Source organism: Cetorhinus maximus, chromosome 11, assembly GCF_964194155.1.
Source record: "Cetorhinus maximus chromosome 11, sCetMax3.hap1.1, whole genome shotgun sequence".
Taxonomy (NCBI): Eukaryota; Metazoa; Chordata; class Chondrichthyes; order Lamniformes; family Cetorhinidae; genus Cetorhinus; species Cetorhinus maximus.
Window position 1 is genome coordinate 70,023,323 of NC_135889.1, and position 19,147 is coordinate 70,042,469.

General features: G+C 42.6%; 1 protein-coding gene across 3 annotated transcripts in view; it reads left to right on the forward strand.

Moving 5' to 3' along the window:
* Positions 1 to 19,147, forward strand: part of LOC144686675 (G protein-activated inward rectifier potassium channel 1) — a 262,264-nt gene that overhangs the window by 150,282 nt on the left and 92,835 nt on the right. Inside the window, exon 3 of one of the 3 annotated variants that reach the window (XM_078552197.1) lies at positions 14,101 to 15,746. The exons of 1 other annotated variant lie outside the window; for it this stretch is intronic. In XM_078552197.1, coding sequence (XP_078408323.1) covers positions 14,101 to 14,162 — 62 coding nt within the window. In that variant the 3' untranslated portion in view covers positions 14,163 to 15,746. Of the gene's footprint in view, positions 1 to 14,093; positions 15,747 to 19,147 lie in introns of those variants that run through there. One more of the 3 variants, XM_078552195.1, reaches the window with a different exon arrangement.

Genomic DNA, 19,147 nt, shown 5'->3' on the forward strand with positions numbered 1-19,147 from the left:
TAAAGAAGAGCTCAGCCATCCGTTTGTGTGTTTCAAAGGTTTGACAGATGTCTGAGCTTTTGGCTGTCTTCAAAGGCTCTAATGGATACAGTACACAAGGTTTGTTTGTGCAAGTGTTCAGAGGAATATGAATTTGAATGCTTGGTAACTGTCCATACAAACATATACATAGAAACATAGAAAATAAGAGGGCAGGAGTAGGTCATTTGGCCTTTCGTGCCTGCTTTGCCTTTCAATATGCTCATGGCTAATTTGCTATCTCAACGGTGTACTCCTGTGCTCTCCCCATACTCCTTGATGCCTTTAGAGTCCAGAAATCTAACTATTTCCTTCCTAATATATCCAGTAATTTGGCATCCACAGCTTTTCGTGGTAGAGAATTACATAGGTTCACCACCCTCTGAGTGAAGAAGTTTCTCCTTATCTCAGTCCTAAATGGTCTACCCCATATCCTATGACCGTGACCCTTTGCTCCAGACCTCCCAGCCAGAGGAAACATCATCCTTGCATCCAGTTTGTCTATCCCTGTCAGAATTTTATATATTTCAGTCAGATCCCCTCTCATTCTTCTAAACTTCAGTGAATACAGGCCTAGTCGGCCCAATCTATCCTCATATGACAATCCTGCCATCCTAGGAATCAGTCTGGTGAACCTTCGCTGCACCTCCTCTATGGCAAGTATATCCTTTCTTGGGCAAGGAGAACAAGCTGCACACAATACTCCACGTGTGGTCTCACCAAGCTGCAGTAAGATATCCTTGCTCCTGTACTCAAGTCCTTTGCAATGAAGGCCAACGTACCATTTGTCTTCTTAACTCCTTGCTGCACCTGCATGCTTGCTTTCAGTGATTGGTGTACCAGGACACCCAGGTCCCTTTGTACATCAACATTTCCAAATCTATTGCCATTTAAATAATACTCTGCCATTCTGTTTTTCCTACCCAAGTGGATAGCTTTATACTCATCCATGTTATATTGCATCTGCCATGTATTTGCTGACTCACTCAACTCGTCTAAGTCATCTTGAAGCCTCATAACACCATCCTCATCGCTCATATTCCTACCAAGTTTCATGTCAACAGCAAACTTGGAAATATGACATTTGGTTCCCTCATCCAAACCGCTAATGGATTCTCCTCAGTGGGGTTTGTTTACACAGTTGTTCAGGGGAATATGAGCTTGAATGCTTGGATGCATTGCAAACCACTAATGCATTCTTCTCAGAAGAGTTTGTTTACACAGCTGCCCAGGGGCATATAAGCTTGTTTATTTTGACATATTTATGAGTTACTGATGAGGATAATTGTTTTATGGGCATATAATGTTTGTTTATTTTGACAGGCTTATGAGTTTTTCAAAGACTTCCAAATGTTATCATAGGGCTTGGAAGTCTCTTTATAGTGGATACTGTTTGAGGTGGTTTGGGGGAGGAATGAGGGACATAAGGGGACTGAGGAGGTAGGGGGTGAGGGTTAGGGGGCTTAACACTGATTTGCAGACCTGCACCGGTGTCTCTGTGAACGGAGGTGGGCCTTTTAACCTGGCCATCTCGGCATTGGCCTGCTTCTGTCTTTGCCCTCCAGTGACAAGCCTGACTCCGCTGGATGAAAATCTCGCCGGTCGTCACTGCCAGGACAGCAGCAGGATTGTGACATCAGGAACATTCCCGACTCCCAATTCCCTTCTCAATGATGAACATCTGACCCATAGAGTCATTACAGCACAGAAGGAGGCCATTCAACCAATCAAGTCCATGCCAGCTCTCAGCAGAGCAATCGAGTCAGCCCTATCCCCTGCTCTATCCTCATAGCCCTGCAGATTTATTTGCCTCAAGTGGCTATCCATTCCATGTAATTCTGTGTGTTCACAAAATCTAAGACTGCACATACCTTTTCTGCATCTTTATCAACTGTTTTTTCCACTTTTAAAGATTTGTGTACCTGAACCCTAAGTCTCTTTGGCCTCAATTCTTCTAAATCCTCCATAGCAGTGTGGTAGTTGAATTGCTGACCTGCGTTGCGATGTGGACAGATTGATAGAGTGTGCAGTCTCAAATGTAAGCATCGAATGGGATTTACTAGCTTGCCAGTAATTTATTCCAAAACATCAATAAAATCCATGATAGTGAAGGAGATTGCCTACATTTAGAAAAATTATATTGTTTGCTTTGTGGCAGCTACAGAATAAAGCAAAATTGATGTAAGACAACCTCTTGAAAATAACTTTGCCTGTGTTGCTACTTTTAACAGCGAGTTGGTATTGTACTGCACTTTTCATGGTTGAAATATTACTATGACAACAGTACAAAAGTGCTGTAGAATAATATTACCCATTATCTATAAGATGTGTTTTTGAAGTTATTGAGAAAAACAAAGAATCTCAGCTATGTTAGAAATACATAGAAACCACACATAAAGCCTTTGTATGAAAGGCTACCTAATTCAGTTTGTTTACTTACTTTGATATTTAATTGCAATCCCATTGCATGTGTTGAGATTTTGTTCCCTGCTGAAAATACAGGTTGTTTCAACTGTTTATACCAGTTTGATCTCCAGCTCCAAATCCCAATGAAGCAAAGTTGTGGTTTTCAAATTGAATTATGATGCAGCAAATAATTTTACAGTATTTGCACTTAATGAAAGAAGTGCAATTCAGCTGCTAATAAGTAATCTGTGGAAATTACTTCCATAATTCCACAGCTGTATTACACATACATATACATGATTTATTGTACGCAGAATAGTTTTTCATTGTATAAATTATGATTTAAAATAGCTTGATATTTTGTGAGATCTGCTAAAAGTAAATCCCTCCAATACACCAATGGCAGGTGGTAAGAGCGTGACAGCCTCCTGGTCAGCCATGCGTGATTCGAGTGGCACCCCTTAAGCTACAGCCTCTGGCAATAGGCTGGTGACTTGTTCCAGGAAAAACTAGCTATGAAACAGACAGGAGTTCGATATCTTGGGAATACTTACAGTGCATGATGGTATATTGCATCATATGGTAACTCACCATAACAACATGATGTCAAAGATATTCTTGCTGAAATAATTTAAGAAAACTAAACACTTGCAGAGAGGCTTTGTGGCATAATGGGTAGCATCCCGGCCTCTGAGCCAGAAGCTCTGGGCTTGAGTCCCACTGCAGGACTTAATGGCCGGGGAAGGGTTATTCATAATATAGCCAAAAAGCTTGATTATCAACCTGTAAACCCCTCCAATACACCTATGGCAGGTGGTAAGAGTGGGGTAGTCTCCTGGTCAGCCATGCTTGATGTTGAGTGGCACCCCTCAAGCTATAGCCTCTGGCAGTAGGCTGACAACCTGTTCCAGGAAAAACTAGCTATGAAACAGGCATACGCACATGCTTTGTTTGCCTCATGTGCCACTAGGCACGGCAAAGAAATAAAGAATAAAGCTTACATTTATCTATAGTATTAAAAGTTTTGCATCTGCCAAGTTTCTACAAGGCAGAAAGTGTTCATAGGACATGAGAGAACCTGTAGGGCATGAAGTATGCCAATGGGATCAAATGCCCATTAACTGAAAACAGAAAAAAAAAGTTTTGCATGCTGTTGGTTCAAAAAGTGAACTAAAAACCACAATTTATAAAATAAGATGACTAATATATCTTTAATAAATTTTTCCAAGCACTGAAAAGCAACCAATAATCATTTGTTAAGCAATCAATCAAATCCCTGAAAATAAATAAAATGCTGAGAGAACATGTTGGACCCTCAGCTATCTCATCATGCATTCTTGAAAGTAATATTTTGAAGCATCCAAATTACAGAAAAATTTAACAATTCCTAATTTAAATTGATGCATTGCATGTTTGTATTTATTCATTCGTGGGATGCAAGCATCACTGGCATATTGGTCATCCCTAATTACCCTTGAGAAAGTAGTGTTGAGCTGCCTTCTTGAACCATTGCAGTCCATATGGGATAGGTGCACCCACAGTGCTGTTAGGGAGGGATTCCAGGATTTTGACCCAGTGACAGTGAAGGTATTGTGATATAGTTGCAAATCAGGATGGTGTGTGACGTGTAGGAGAATTTACAGGTGGTGGGGTCCACATGAGCCTCCTACCCTTTTCCTCATGGGGGCTGCAAGTTTGTACGGTGCTGTTGTTGAAGCCTTGGCAAGTTGCTGCAATACATTTTGTAGATGGTACACACTGCTACCATTGTGAGACAGTAGTTGAGTGGGTGAATGTTTAAGGTGGTGGATGGGCTGCCAATCAAGCAGGCTGTTCTAGGTGATGCTGTCTTCTTGAGTTTTGTTGGAGCTGCACTCATCGAGGCACGTGGAGAATATTCTATCACACTCCTGACTTGTACCTTGTAGATGGTGGGCAGGCTTGGGGAGTCTGCAGGTCAGATACTTACTGCAGAACCCCAATCTCTGATCTGTTTTTATAGGCACATTATTTATGTGGCTGGCCCAGTTATGTTTCTTGCCAATGGTAATGATGTTGATGTTGGGGATTCAGCAATGGTAATGCCATTGAATGTCAAAGAGAGATGGTTAGATTTTCTCCTGTTGGAAATGATCATTACCTGGCATTTGTGTAGTGCAGACGTTGCTTGTCACTTATCAGCCTGAGCCTGAATGTTGCCCAGATCTTGCTGCATATGGACACAGGCTGCTTCAGTATTTGAGGAGTTGCAAATGGGAACAGCTTAAGTTTCTGGGGCTATTTCCATTAGAGTAGAAAAGACCTAAGGGCAGATTTATAGGTTTTTTAAATTATGATGGTTCTGATAGAATGAATAAGGAAAAGCCGTGGGCTGGATTTTGTTCCGATGGCATGGGTCATAGCAGTGACACCAGAAGCAGGTGCCGTTTTTGTGAGATAGGTGGCCAGCCACATGCCTATCTCATGGTGGCTGGCCAATTAAGGAGCATGCAATGCTGGGGCCATCCAATTAAAGCATGGAAGACACGGGGGCCATCCAGTTAATGCACAGGAGGCACAGGTGCTGTTCAATCCAGGGGCTGAGGCAAAAATGGAGGCGAGGAGGCCAGTGTCGGATTATTGGAGCATGGCATTCTTTGTCATAGGGAATGATTGAGATAGAGTCCATTGCATCTTTTATGGGAATATTGGATAAATATTTGAAGTAGAGAACAGTTCAAAACTAGGGGAGGACTCCAGGGCATCTGGATTGGTTTTGAATTCCTCCAGCAAAGGCTCAGAATAGACATGATGGGCTAAAAAGCCTTTACTGTGCTATAAATCTATATTGTTCTATGTTCTCCCAAATCCCTGCTGAGTCAAAGGCCTGAATTTTCACAAGAATGGAGAGGGTCTCCAGCTTAGCCAAAATGGTGCTGGAGGCCCAATTCTGGAAATCCTGCCCTGAATCCGACACCCATCACTTTCACTGGTGGTGGTGGTGGTGGGGGGGGGGGGGTTGGGGGGGTGAGAAAGGAGTGGGTTGTAGATTGCACATCTGTGATTCACAGAGGCAGCTGCACATGTTAAGGTGCAACTGCCTTCAGTCAGAGGTAATTTTCATCATCCAGGTTTCTGAAATACAACTCATGGGCTTTACACTTTTCAGGAGAGTGTCTAAACTTACTAGAGTTCTTCAGAGAGGCAGATAATTCTTTTGGGGAGGTAAGGGACCCTTCTGGATAGGTCCAGGGACTGCTTTGAGAGAGGTAAGGTATTCTTTGGGAAAGGTAATGTGCCCTTTTGGGAGAGGTCAAGTGTCCTTTTGAACAGGTCAAGTGTCCTTTGGGATTGTTAAAGGCAGATGTGCATGTGTGTAAAAAGTGGAAATCCTCACTGGAACTGTCAAGCTGTCAAAGCATTTAAATCTCATGCCCTTTAAATTTAAATGCGGGTTAAAAATCAGTGCTTGCTATTTTACTCTGTCTTTGACGTAAGCCTGAAGGCTATCATACAATTTGTGCTACATGACTGATTTCACAATCTATCATTATCACAGTGGGGTGCCTGTGTGTTCATAGTTTGATTGACAGCTCCAAGTGGTTGTAACGTCTTTGATGTGGGGCTATGAATACAAATGCTTGTTTTTATAAAGGATTAGGTACTTGAATGGAATTTTTGCTTTTATAAAGGATTAAGTAGTAGTTGGAGGAATTCAGATGTAGTTAATGGGTTTTTATGGATGAGTGTTTTTTCTCAAATCAAGTCTGCAATAGACACTTTGAATTTTATTTTATTTCAGCTCAACATAGCTCTTGAGGTTTACCCATGGTGGACATTGCGCAAGTTGGCTTGTAGGGTGTAAAGCCAAAAGGTGGCGGCTAGGGGTGCATATGTTGGCCAGCAGGGTATGAGGGGCCATGAGTGTGGGTAGATGGGTATAGGTTGGCATGGAGGTTATGAGGGACCTTGGGATGTGAGTTGAGGGGCATAGGTTTGCATGGAGTGTAAGAGGGGCCATTGAGAGTGTGTGGGGTGCATGATGTGGCATGGATAGGGCATGGGGAATGTGTGGGGGGTGAGGGCTCGTGGGTTCTTTTTTCTTATTCTCTTTAGATCTGTGACAAAGTCCCGGATCACCGAGATGGGCCTTTCACTCAGGCCCTCTCTGCACCTGGCACCATTGTGACTGCCTCTGCACTATTTCCAGGGTAGGTGGGCCCAACTCCTGCTAACACCCACAACCCCAGAATGAAAATCTGACCATCCGAGGCACTTTCGCCCAAGTTGGGCTTGCGGAGTTGGGTATTTTCCTGACTCAACCCTGGACTCGACAGCAAAAATCTAGGCCAAACGGATCACTGCCTAGGCCTCAGTGCCCCTAGGGACTCTCTGAGGCTTGCAGATCATCAGATGCTCTCATTTTCCAAAAATTGATGTGCATTAGACCAGTCAGCTTAATATTGGTGGTTGGAAAAATAATGGACTCTCTATGAAAGAAGAACACAGAAGAACATCTCAAAACAAAAATTAAATAATTGATAGCATGGGTTTCAAATAGGAAAATCTTGCTTGACCAATATTGTTGAATTTCTTTGAGGGGATAACAGAGAGTGGACAATGGTAATGCAGTAGATGCAACTTATCTGGATTTTTAAAAGGTCTTCTATAAGGTGTCCCAGGGTAGACTAATGAATCAGGTCAGAGAATGCAGCGTCAGGGGACAAGTGGCAGAATGGATTGCTAGCTGGCTTCAAGAAGAAAGCAGAGAGTTGGGGTAAAAGGTATATTCAAAGTGGCAGAAGATGGTGTTCCACAAGGATCAGTTTTGGGACCACGGCTACTCACAATTCATGTTAACGATTTGAATTTTGTAATCAAAAACACAATTTCTAAACTTGCGAATGACGCTAAATTGAGGAGGATTGCAACAAATTACAGGAGGTCATTAATAAATTTGCAGAATGGGTAAATAATTGGGTAATGAAGTTCAACTCAGGCTGGAGTTTGCTGCTCCCGTTGGCACTGGGCATGTTTGGCAGTGTGAGTGGACAACATGGTGAGAAGGCCAAAAATCGTGAAACTAGTTTGCGATTGTCTGCCCCACCCATCAGTGGTGGGCCGCATTCCCTGCTGCCGCACATCGGGAACCTAATTTCAATACTTTAGCATCTTATTATAAGCCCTGCTCACTGGAATCATTCCCCCACACTGGGTCACCTGGGTCACACCGACATGTTTCACAACTGTACATAAGTGACGTGCACCTGGCGAGTTGCACTTCACTCAGGACTTTGAGTTTGTTTGTCTACCTTGCTTCGAGCCGCACTCCGCGGTCATCAGTGCCAGGCTTCACAGTCAGCACTAATCACTTTTAGGGGGGCTCACGGGCAGGTCTCTACCCACCAGACAGATGGTAAGGTGGGGGTGGCTTTTCAGTGGCTGCAGGGCTAGGCCATGCTTGGGGAAGGGGAAGAAGTGGCCTCAGGCAAGGGAAGAGGCTGCAGGATGAGGGTTGTACTAGGGAAGGGGGTATCCCAGTGTGTGTGGAGGCACATGTTGATCTGTGCAAATGGCTTCAAAATGATGAGGGCTGATGAGGCAGTCTCCAGAGGAGCTGAGGCCAGGTGGAGATGTGATGGTGTGTGTGAGAGAGTGAGTGGTGATATCCCTTGAGCTGGCAGTGAATGAGATGCCAGTGAATGTGTGATGGCTTTGTGAGTGTGTGAGTTTAGAGTGATAAGATGGTTGCCTTATGTTGGCGGCACAGATGAGATCATTCATCCTCTTTCTGCATTGGATGGACAGCCTGTTCTGTGCAGCATTGGCACTGACCATCACTGCCCCCGCCTCCCAAGCTGGAGTGGTGAGATTGCTGGGCCTCCTGCGGCTAGAGCAAGGGTGGAGGACATCATGATGGGCCTCCAAAAGGCATTCTAGGGACGGGCCACTGAACTCTTCTTAGCTTTCAGGGCCATGTGTTCACTGGAGCAGTCCTGGGCTGCAGGCATTGAGAACTGTGTGTGTGGCTGCAGTTTACCTGGAGTGAGGAAACAGCGTGGCGGGCGATTCAGAGACCACCTGCCAGCGAACAGCGTGTTTCCTGTGGCTGCATAATTAATGAGGTGGGAAGCGGATGAAACGGTGTGAAAACCCACCATTGTGGCCAGCAGGTAAAATGTTGTTTTTCACGCCTGTTACACACATAGTGCAATTCTGGGACGATTCCGCCCTCAGATTATTCGAGGTAGTAAATTTTGGCAGGAAGAATAGGAAGGTCACTTAAGACTTTGAAGGGTGCAAGTCTAGGCAGGGTAGATGAACAAATGAATCTCAGAGTACAAATACATCAATCTCCACAAGTTGTGGCACAAGTTAGCAAGGCCATAAAAAAGCAAACCAAGCACTAGGCTTTTTATCGAGAAGGATAGAATTGAAAAGTAGGGGTGTTATGCTAAGCCTGTATTGAACTTTGGCTAGACCGCATTTAAGAGTACTGCATGCAGTTCTGGTCACCACACTATAAAACCGGTTTTGCAACACTGAAAAAGGTACAGAGAAAATTTACAAGGATTATACCAGAAATGCATGGGTATACTTATCAGCAAAGGGTTAACAGCCTGGATCTCTTTTCTCTTGAAAGAATAAGGCTGAGGGATGACCTAATAGAGATCTTTAAAATTATGAAAGGTTTTGACCGAGTGGATATAGAGAGAATGTTTCCTTTTGTGGGGAAGGGCATAACTAAAGGCCTTCAATATACAAAATCAAATGGGGAACTCAGAAGAAACTTCTTTACAAAAGAGTGACAAGAGTTTAGAACTCGCTACTAATGACAGTGGCTGAAGCGAATAGTATAGATTCATTTAAGGCGAACTAAGCAAGTATAAGAGGGAAAAGGGTTACGAAGATAGATTTAGATGAGGAAAATGGGAGGAGGCTTGAATGGAGCATTAAATGCCAGCTTGGACTGGTTAGGCCGAATGTTGTATCCCGTGTTGTATATCCTATGGAATATGCACCCAGGCCCCATATTTCTCTATTCCTGAACTCTTCCTAACATTCTCAAATGTTAGGCTCCAATTTCCTCAAGCCTTATTCTATGACAACTCTTAGGCCAGAATTTTTCTATCGGCGAGTTGGGAGTGGGGCCCACTCGCCGACGTGAAAATGACACGGGATGACGTCAGGAGGAACCCCCGACATCATCCCCCCCCCCCCCCCCCATTTAAATATTGAGGAAGGCGGGTGGACAGCAAAATCAGCTGTCCACCCGCCGACCTGTCAATGGCCAATTGAGGCCATGGACAGGATAATTAAGCCAGTTAAAGGCCCTGCCCGTCCAACCTTAATGTTGGTGGGCAGGCCAGGAGCCCCGGCGGCAAATAGAAAAAACATGAAACCTCATCCAGTGGCGGGATGAGGTTTCATGTCTGTTTTAAAAAACTTTAATAAACTTTATGTGATATTTATTAATATGTCCCATCCCGTGTGACATTGTCACATGAGGGGGACATGTTAATAATTTTTTTATTTTTCTATTTTTTAAGTTTATAACACTTTTAGCGCTCTCCCTGAGACAGCACTTAGTCTCAGAGAGATGTGCGCTGTTTTGCACGCATGCATGAAAGAGCGCACTTTGACAGTTGGGGAATCCTTCCCCCCACCTTGCACAGGAAGCGCATAGCGCTTCCCGTCGGGTGGCCTGCTAGACGGCCCTTAATTGGCCCGCCCACTCAAAATGGTGGCAGGGCCCGTTTTGGCGGCGGCGATCGGCTGCCCGCCCGCCACCGGGCTGGTGGGGCCTGCCCGCCCATCAAGGGCAATATTCTGCCTTAGACTTGGCTCTCCCAAACTTGTTCTGGTTGAGTTGTCTCCCTGTCTGGTTCCTCCCATGTACGAACTTTAACCCTATCTCTATGTGATCTCTATCAAATGGCTGTCATTTCTATTAGAGATTTTATTGTATCAATCTCTCCTCGCCTTCGCCATCTGCACCAAGGCTTCCAGTGCAACATTGGACAATCATAGAGCCTGCCCTATGCCATATTGTGCTATTCTTGCATCTTTTCCAGGACAAATTCCCTTATTGTGCTATTCTTGCATCTTTTCCAGGTCAAATTTCCTCCTAGAATGGCACTCAGTACCTGCTCCAGCCAAAATGCAGCCTGGCTTTAGGTAGTGCAGGTTAACTTGAACTTGTGCTAGCCTATCATGGGTTTGCAACCCCTGCTGAGGGGTTGCATAGCAGTGGCTGCATGCATCTATCATGCAAATCAGCAGGCAGCACAAAATTTGTGTACTGCCTGCATCAAATGCAGCGGGTGCAGGTTAATTGTGCATCATGATTTCCATTTCCATTTTCAGGGATAATCAAATTTCACAGCTGAGGTTTCCTTACTGCACAGATTTTAAAATCTATCTTCCTATTTTCTTGTGGTACTTTAATAGGTGAGTTAATCACACAGTGTATTTCACAAAGTTAATGAAGATTGCAGTTTTCATCAGGAGCTGTGATATTTTCACATGTTACTAGGTTGGCTTTAACAGATGTGAAAGAGCAGTTGAGCAGCAACTGTGAAAAAAACAAATCAATTAACATTGGCGCCACCTTTCTTAACAGAACATTAAGAAAAGGTTTTGAAGGTTGATGTGCATTTTTACAAACATTCAAACTCAAAGCAAAAATCCTAGTAGTAATATTGTAGTGGTATGATACAGTATGTATTTAATTACTCCTATGAACCAATTTTCCAAAGATTTTTATTTTCTGCAAATCCTGAAGAATAATCAAATGTCGTATCTATAAATTGTTAACATAGCCTTGTCATTTGTTAAAATACGTTACCGTGAACCAGAACTGATTTGAATAATATTGTATTATGACCATTAGTGGGCTGGCTCTGCTTGATTTTGTGTAGTCAGTTTCATTTGCAGACCATAGGCATGTTCTCAACCATGTTGAGTTTGGTGATGGAAATTTGCCAGAGGGAATAGGATGGGAAATGATGAGTAAGCAGCCTTTAAAGGCCAAAGGATACATTTTGAAAGATGAAGATGGTTAAAGGCAATAGGCAGGCAATTCTGTTAGTGCATATATTTCAGCCTTTGCAAAAGCTGTTGGGGTAATATATATGGCTGAGGAAATTAAGTGATGGTAGTTTGAATGTGGAAACAGGAAGCCAAACCTATGGCTATGTGATGGAATGCACAACAACACTCCAATGATGTCTGATGAAATGAAGTTGGTGTGAAATGACAAAGTAGCAAGAAAATTGACTCTGCTCAGTGCTCCAGTACACCTTCCTCACAAAACAGCAGTACATCATGCCCAAAAGAATGTAGTATCAAGTCACTGCTTCCATTGAATGAGCCAGATGTATATTATATATTAGTTGCAACATAGGGCAGAATTTTCCTGTAGACTTAAAGATCCTGATGCTGGGGCCAAAGATGAGGGCCTTGAGCCTGCACTTGCCAGGACCCAAAATGGGAGAAGCTGTTTTCCAGGAGGTGGCCTCCTAATTGGCTGCCTCCGTGCTCGCTCCTTTAAGGATGGCAGATGGGTTCTCAATGCTGCCGACTCCATTGCAAGCCCAGCAGCTCTAGAGCCGCGGCAGCCCTTCAAGACAGAGGTACCTTCAGAGGCATAAATTAAAGCTATAAATTCAGAGGGGCCAAGCAAGCAGACCCTGCAGAGCAGAAGGAAATCTCCCTCCCCTCCCCTAACCCTAGCAATAATGTTTTGACCACGGGCACAGTCTTTCCTGCTGGCGGCACACTTTTTAAGGGTGGAGTCTCCAGATCCAATGATCCCACAGCCTGCCGTAGGGAAGCTGGCGACCTCCCAATGAGAGGGGCTTGGGGTGGTGCCCACTCTGCCACTGGCAAAAATACTAGTGAACCCTCTTAATCACTGCTAGTTGGGGCCTTAATTATTTAAATTGGTGACCCTTCGCCATTCAGTGGGCAGCCAATCCACATCCTGGCTCACCTCTGAGGAAATGTTCCTGTCAGTGGGAATGTGTCAGGAAGTCGTCCCGACACTGTTGCGCACTATTTTCCTGGCCTATCCACCTCTAAGCCTGCCACTCTGGGGCCAGGAAAAATTTGCCCAGAGCCTCAAAATGGGACTATAAAGCTTAATATAGAAATTAAATGGAATTCCATTACCATTGTGCCCGCAACACCCATTTTATTTGAACAGATGGATGTCTAAGTGCTATAATAATGTAAACTCTGATAAATTGAGCGGCTGCCTAAATTAGGTAATATAATTAAATGAAAAGCGTTGGACACCTCTGACACAGTTACAAAACCCAAATGGAGAATTGAATGGATGCTAAGTGGATGAAAACCTGGTGTAACAGATCTTTTCCTACTTTTTAATTGATTATTTGTATTTATTGGATGCAACTGATAGGAATATCCATGGCAATTCCTATTAGAAATTGTTGTTGGCCATTTATTGTACTGAAACACAATATTAAGAGTATTTTAGCATGTAGATCCTAGCCATCACTCAAAGAAATCAATATCTAAAATATATTTCTGTAATTTGTTAGCTTAGTAATAAATGGAGACCATGAAGCAGATGTGACTGTTGCACTTTTGTTTGATTTTCTGTGTCTGAACAGTGACCAATGCTCGATGACTATAGTCTTTGACATTCATTCTATTTTATAATCAATGTAATATTAAAGAAGTATCTTAATGCAGTGCCTTTTCAGTTCTTCCGTTAACATTGTCACCCTTATGTTGGATACATAGAAAATTAATCACTATTTGGTCAGAAAAGGAAGTATTCCTTAAAACTGGCATTCACATCCATTGGTGAACTGTATTGTGGAAATTGTGGTATATATTTCCTGTGCAGATAAATAATGTTGTGGACTTTTATTTGAAATATCAGATTATGTTTGTAGATTAGGTTACATGTATCATTCATTTTATGAAACGTGGAAGTGTCGCTGCTTATTTTTTCTTATAATATTTATAACTTATAAAGAATAATTATGCTATGGAGTGCATAAATATCAAATTAACATGCTGTAGGCAATACTCAAGATTCTAAGATTTTTTTTCTCTAAGGTAGGAAATGTGCATGAATACTGTATGTCAATAAAATAGGAAATGCTAGAAATATTCAGCAGGGCAGGCAGCATCAATAGAGGGAAACAGAAGGGTAGTTTACATGAAATGTAACTCTGTTTCTTTCTCCACAGATGCTGAGTACTTCCAGCATTTTCTGTTTTTATTTCAGATTTCCAGCATCTGCTGTGTTTTGCTTATGTTAGTGCTGTTATTTAATGTATAGCATTAGTGTGTATTCGCTACCATAAAAAAGAGCTACCTGAATATCTGATTCTAAACAGAATTGAATATTATAAGCATAAACTCAGGCAATGATATTAAATGTGATGTTGCTACCAACTTGGAAGAATCATGCCAAAGAAAGCAACTGACTAACAATCAATAATGTAGGACGTAAGGTCAGATATTAAATTCCAGAGTTTTACTTAGCATATCTTTAGGGGAAGGAAGAGGAATAACGTTTACTAAACCTTTCCTCAGGAGATTAAATGAATTGGGAAGTCTGTGATCGAATGATTTGTACATGTTTTGTGAAAAAAATGAGAACTTACTGGTTTAAAATGCCTTTTCTCATTCTATCCTTACAATATTATGAGGTAACAGGGGGCTGTTACTTCTCTTCAAGTTCTACCTCAGCAGAAGAAACTGCAGAAGAACAGGGCTAAGTGGAGTGAAAATTAAAGAAGACTACATGCCCAAGAAAGACAGGATATGTGAAAATAATGATTTAATATTAATTGGATAGCACTGTCATGATATGCTGGGTAATGTCCATTTTGTTTTATATGGCAATTTTTCTTTGTCAATTTTCTTCTTTCTTTTCTTCTGACGATATTGACTCCTTGCTAGGTTATAGTGCCACATGAGTAGGCTACTCTCAGTACATCATAAAGTATTTGTTATTCTTGTGATATAGCCAAACATGATCCTACCATGAGCACATTGTTCCAGAGGCAACCTGCTGAATAGTGATCAGTAGCTCAAAACTCTGAACAAGTGTTTTCTTTCTTCTCCACTGCCCATGACAGAGGCGTTTAGCTAAGGCATAAAGCCACCTTTGTTGCCCTGGCTAACAGAAACTATTCTATATTTCTGATGAGGTGTTAAACAGGTGAACGTAGAAGACCCCATTATACTATTTTGAAGAGGAGCAGCTGAGTTCTTCTTCTAAGTCCTGGCCAATATTCATTCTTCGATGAAAACCGGTAAAACAGATTTTTTTAAAACTCATTCATGGGATGTGGGCGATGCTTGCTAGGCCAGCATTTATTGCCCGTCCCTAGGTGCCCTTGCTCAGAGAGCATTTAAGAGTCAACCACATTGCTGTGGGCCTGGAGTCACATGTAGGCCAGACCAGGTAAGGACAGCAGATTCCCTTCCCTAAAGAACATTAGTGAACCAGATGGGTTTTTACAACAATTGGCAATGGTTTCGTGGTCACCATCAGACTTTTAATTCCAGATTTTTTATTGAATTCAAATTTTACCATCTGCCATGGTGGGATTTGAACCAGATAGATTATCTGATCATTATCACATTGATATTTGTAGCACCTTGCTGTGCGAAAATGGCTGTCGTGTTTCCTACATTGCAACACTGATTACACTTTAGAAGTACTTCATTGGCTGAATAGCAGCTTAGGATGTCTTGAGTTGCGAAAGATGCTATATAAATGCAATTGTTCTTCATTTTCTTCCAATTTAGCACTGACTGTGGATCAAACCTGGAACTTCTAGCTTATAGGGTTCAATTGTCCAGTGTTTATTTTGATTCTCTTTTAATAACATAATAACATTTTGTTAAACCAGAACTTCCAAGCTGTTTCAATCATCTAAAACTAGATTCACCATGGTTTTGTGTAAATTCTTAAATGTGGAAGCTTCAAAATAATTTATTATTTTAATTTTCTGCTTGTGTGGACATACATTCATTTCTATTATCCACCAAGAGGTTTTATATATAGCATGTGCAGATTTGTAGAGATCAAGCTAAATAGAATATTGTATGATGCTGCACATTTACTGTGAAGTTGGGCTTGGAACATTCGGTAAAACTGATCAAAAGAATTTAAATCATCTGTCAGAGATAATGCTGTATAAAAATAATACACTGCTATATCTAGAAAGTAATCTTAGCAGTCAGCTTTGACAGTCATCTACTGAGAATAAGTAATAGAATTCTCTCCCAGCATAAAAGTAAAATATATTTTATGTATCATGGAATATTTAATAAACTATCATTACAATCAATGATTATCTCTAATTATTCTTGGGTGATACTTTGAAATCTTCTCATCATTAAACTGACTCGCAGCAGATGTGACCTGCTGTTTAAATTTTTTTGAGCTAGATTGCACCATCTACTCAGTCAACGATCAGAAAAACACATTATCACTTTTTAAACAAGCTTCTAATAATTTGTAATTTTAAACAAGCTCTCCTTGATTTACCTCTCTGAACATGCGAGAAACTTTTTTTTTATACTATCTTCAATAAAGTTATTTAATCCATTTTTGGAGGAGTAGAAATTCTCTGAAAAGGCCTAAATATGGACAAGCAATCTCTTAATATAGTTCATATCATTCCACTACTTTTATGAATACGTGCTTTCTCCAATAAGTTTATCAAATGGAGAAATTTTGTACCTAAATATTTGGACCTAACCATTCATTTTGTTTTTCAATTTACTTCCTGATTTAACAGTATACAGATATTTAAAGACTAAGCACGGGGGTTGCAAATTGAACCTGTTGAGGCAGGCTGCACTCAAACGTCATTCTGCCTTCTCACGTGGGCAATTGTAGCATTCAGCCAAGCAGAACCCACAGCAACGTGCATGGCTAGCACATGTTTCAGCAACCCACTGCCTCTCTTAAAGAGGAGTTGCACTCATTATAAGGAAACTGTTGTTGACTGTGCAGGAATTGGTTGCAAAGAGCAGCATTCCAAGTAGAACAACAGACATGAGCGAGGCTTCACATGTTTTCTGATGTGGCCCTGGTAGCATCAGTGCACAAAGTCAAAAGGAGGAAGGAAGCAATGTTTTTGTATTGGGCCAAGAGACCCTCAAGGCAAATGCTCAGAAAGGATGAGAGCAGGTCGGCTCTTGGAGTCTTACCCAGAGGACCTGGTACTATTGCCAAAAGAGGGTCAATGACCTTACACAGTGATCAGGGTAAGTGGGTGCATCTTCAAAGGCGATCTCATACACATCACACCAACAACCTCTCACACTGCTCAGTGCACTACATTTCATCAGTTACTATCACCAATTTCTAACAACCAGGATTCAGGCCTAACATTATGATACTTAGCTTCACCCTCACATACACTCCAATGCTGCCAGGCTGACACCTATCTCTTGCTACTTCCACATTCCTCCAGCTATTCAGCCAAACAGAATCAATGGCATTTTTTTCTCTCTCTTGCAGGACAATGTAGCCATAACAACCAAGCTGCAGTGACTGGTGGCCATTGTCTCAACATGCGCTGCAGGAAGCCATCCAGTGTTCCAGTGCTGCAGTGGAAGTTTCAGTGGAGGTCATGAGATCCATGCCTTTTGCCATGCAGGCTTAGATTGCTCCCATCATGGCTGTGTATCTCAGTGCTCAAAGGGAAATGTAGGCTCTTGCAGCAGTCCAGCAATCTGTTCATCAACAGATTGGGAGTGTTCCTACCATACCTATTGGCCAGTGTCCTTGCTAATGCCTCTCAGCCAGTCAGTCCAGACTATTGCCACTCATGCTGAGGCGGTAGTCTGAAGCCAGGCTCTCAACGGCCCAGATTTGTTTGTGGTCATCTTGGAAGACTACCTGCAATCTCCCCCAGTGAAGGTCAATGGCCTTCCAGCAGCCATGCTGCGGCCTTTGGGATAGCTCTGTGTAAGAGTGCTAATAAAGGCAAAGGCACCTGCAAGCCAGGCACTAAGGCAGTGTACGAGGGTGATTAGCTCTGTTTTGTATTTAGTATTCGATCTGTTGTTGGATTAAGTTACTATGAAAAGGTTTTTTGTTGGTTGTTTTATTGCAGGTGGCCAGGGAGACGTTTTGATGGGACGTAGCAGAAATGTTTTGATGGGGCATAACAGATAGATTGAAAATTAGTGGGGGTGGTGGGCTTGATGGAGAGTAATGAGATGAGGTCTTTGGAGAAACTGAATCTCAATAACCATTCATAGACAGCCCATCTGAAGCAAAGGCGCCCTGGCTGCCACCCTACTGTGTCTTCCTCCCAGCTTCTTCCTCCTTCTCCTGTGGTGGCCTCTGGATCCTAGTGACAAGGGCTGGGATCTCATGATAGCAAGGTTGTGGGGGATGCAGCAGACCACCATGCACTTAAACACCTGCTCTGGGTGAATACTATAGTGTTCCCCTGCCGAGTCGTGCAAGCAGCAGAACTGTGGCTTGACAATGCCAATGGTCTGCTCCACAATGTTTCTTGGGGTTATATGGCTCTTGTTATTAGTGCATTGTACTTGTGTGGTGGATTTGCAGAATGAAGTCATGAGCCAGGCGTACAAAGGATATCCCTTGTCAGCAAGCAATCATCATGGTGGCCTAAAGACACCAGGAATGGGAGATTGTTCCAGGATGAGGTGACGTGGCTGCTGCCAGGCTAATGGACACTCACATGGTGCTTTGTGCAAGGCTGATATAATGGTAATTCTTGTGGTTCCTGTGCTTCTTCCTATTTGCATGTGGTGCCCACAGAGCCATGTAGGTACAGACACTGGTCCCTGCACCATTCGGAACCTCACTACTCTGGCAAAGCCACATGCTCGCTGTTTCTGCTTTTCTCTGGCTAGAGAAAAGATGATTAAGTCCCCTTTCCTGACATACTGGGTCTTTGTCATCTCATTGGCAGTGATGGTGAACTAAGAAATGTTGACTTGTTGCCAACTCCCACCTGGAAGGATCTACTTCCATGGAAGTTGAGGGCAATTGTGACCTTGATGGCCACTGGCAGTGCCATCCTTTTCCTGTTGTGTGGCTCCAGAATCTGCTGAAGCAGATGGCACAGGCTTTCTCCTTGGTAAATTAAAGTCAATTTATGCATTAGTCCTGGCTGAGTTGGAAGCAGGAGACATGCTCTCTGGAGATAAAAGCAAAATATTGCAGATGGTGGAAATCTGAAATAAAAACAGAAAGTGGTGGAAAAACTCACTAGGTCTGGCAGCAACTTTGGAGAGAGAAACAAGAGTTAACATTTAGATTCCAATATGGAGATGAGTTCTGAAGAAGAATCATATTGGACTCGAAACATTAACTCTGTTTCTCTCTCCACAGATGTTGCCAGGCCTGCTGAGTTTTTCCAGCACTTGCTGTTTAAATGCTCCCTGAAAACCCTTGGTAGGTAGGATCTTCCATGCAGAGCCCTTCTCCTCCCTCTGCCCAGAATTTCCCCACTCTGCAGCCTGTGCCCCATGTCCCTATTGCATGCTAAGAGGGAATGCAACTATAGTCCCCATAACCCCAGCAGACTTTCTGTATACAAGGCAGAAAACTCCCCCAACCCCACTGTTAGGATGTCACAACATTCATCAAAATGCCTCCAAGGAAATAGGACAATATTTCCTCAAACTGTGCAAAATCAAAAGTAAGCCAAAAGTATATCACCTACAGTTTGGATGGCTGGTGCATTACCAGCTTGTT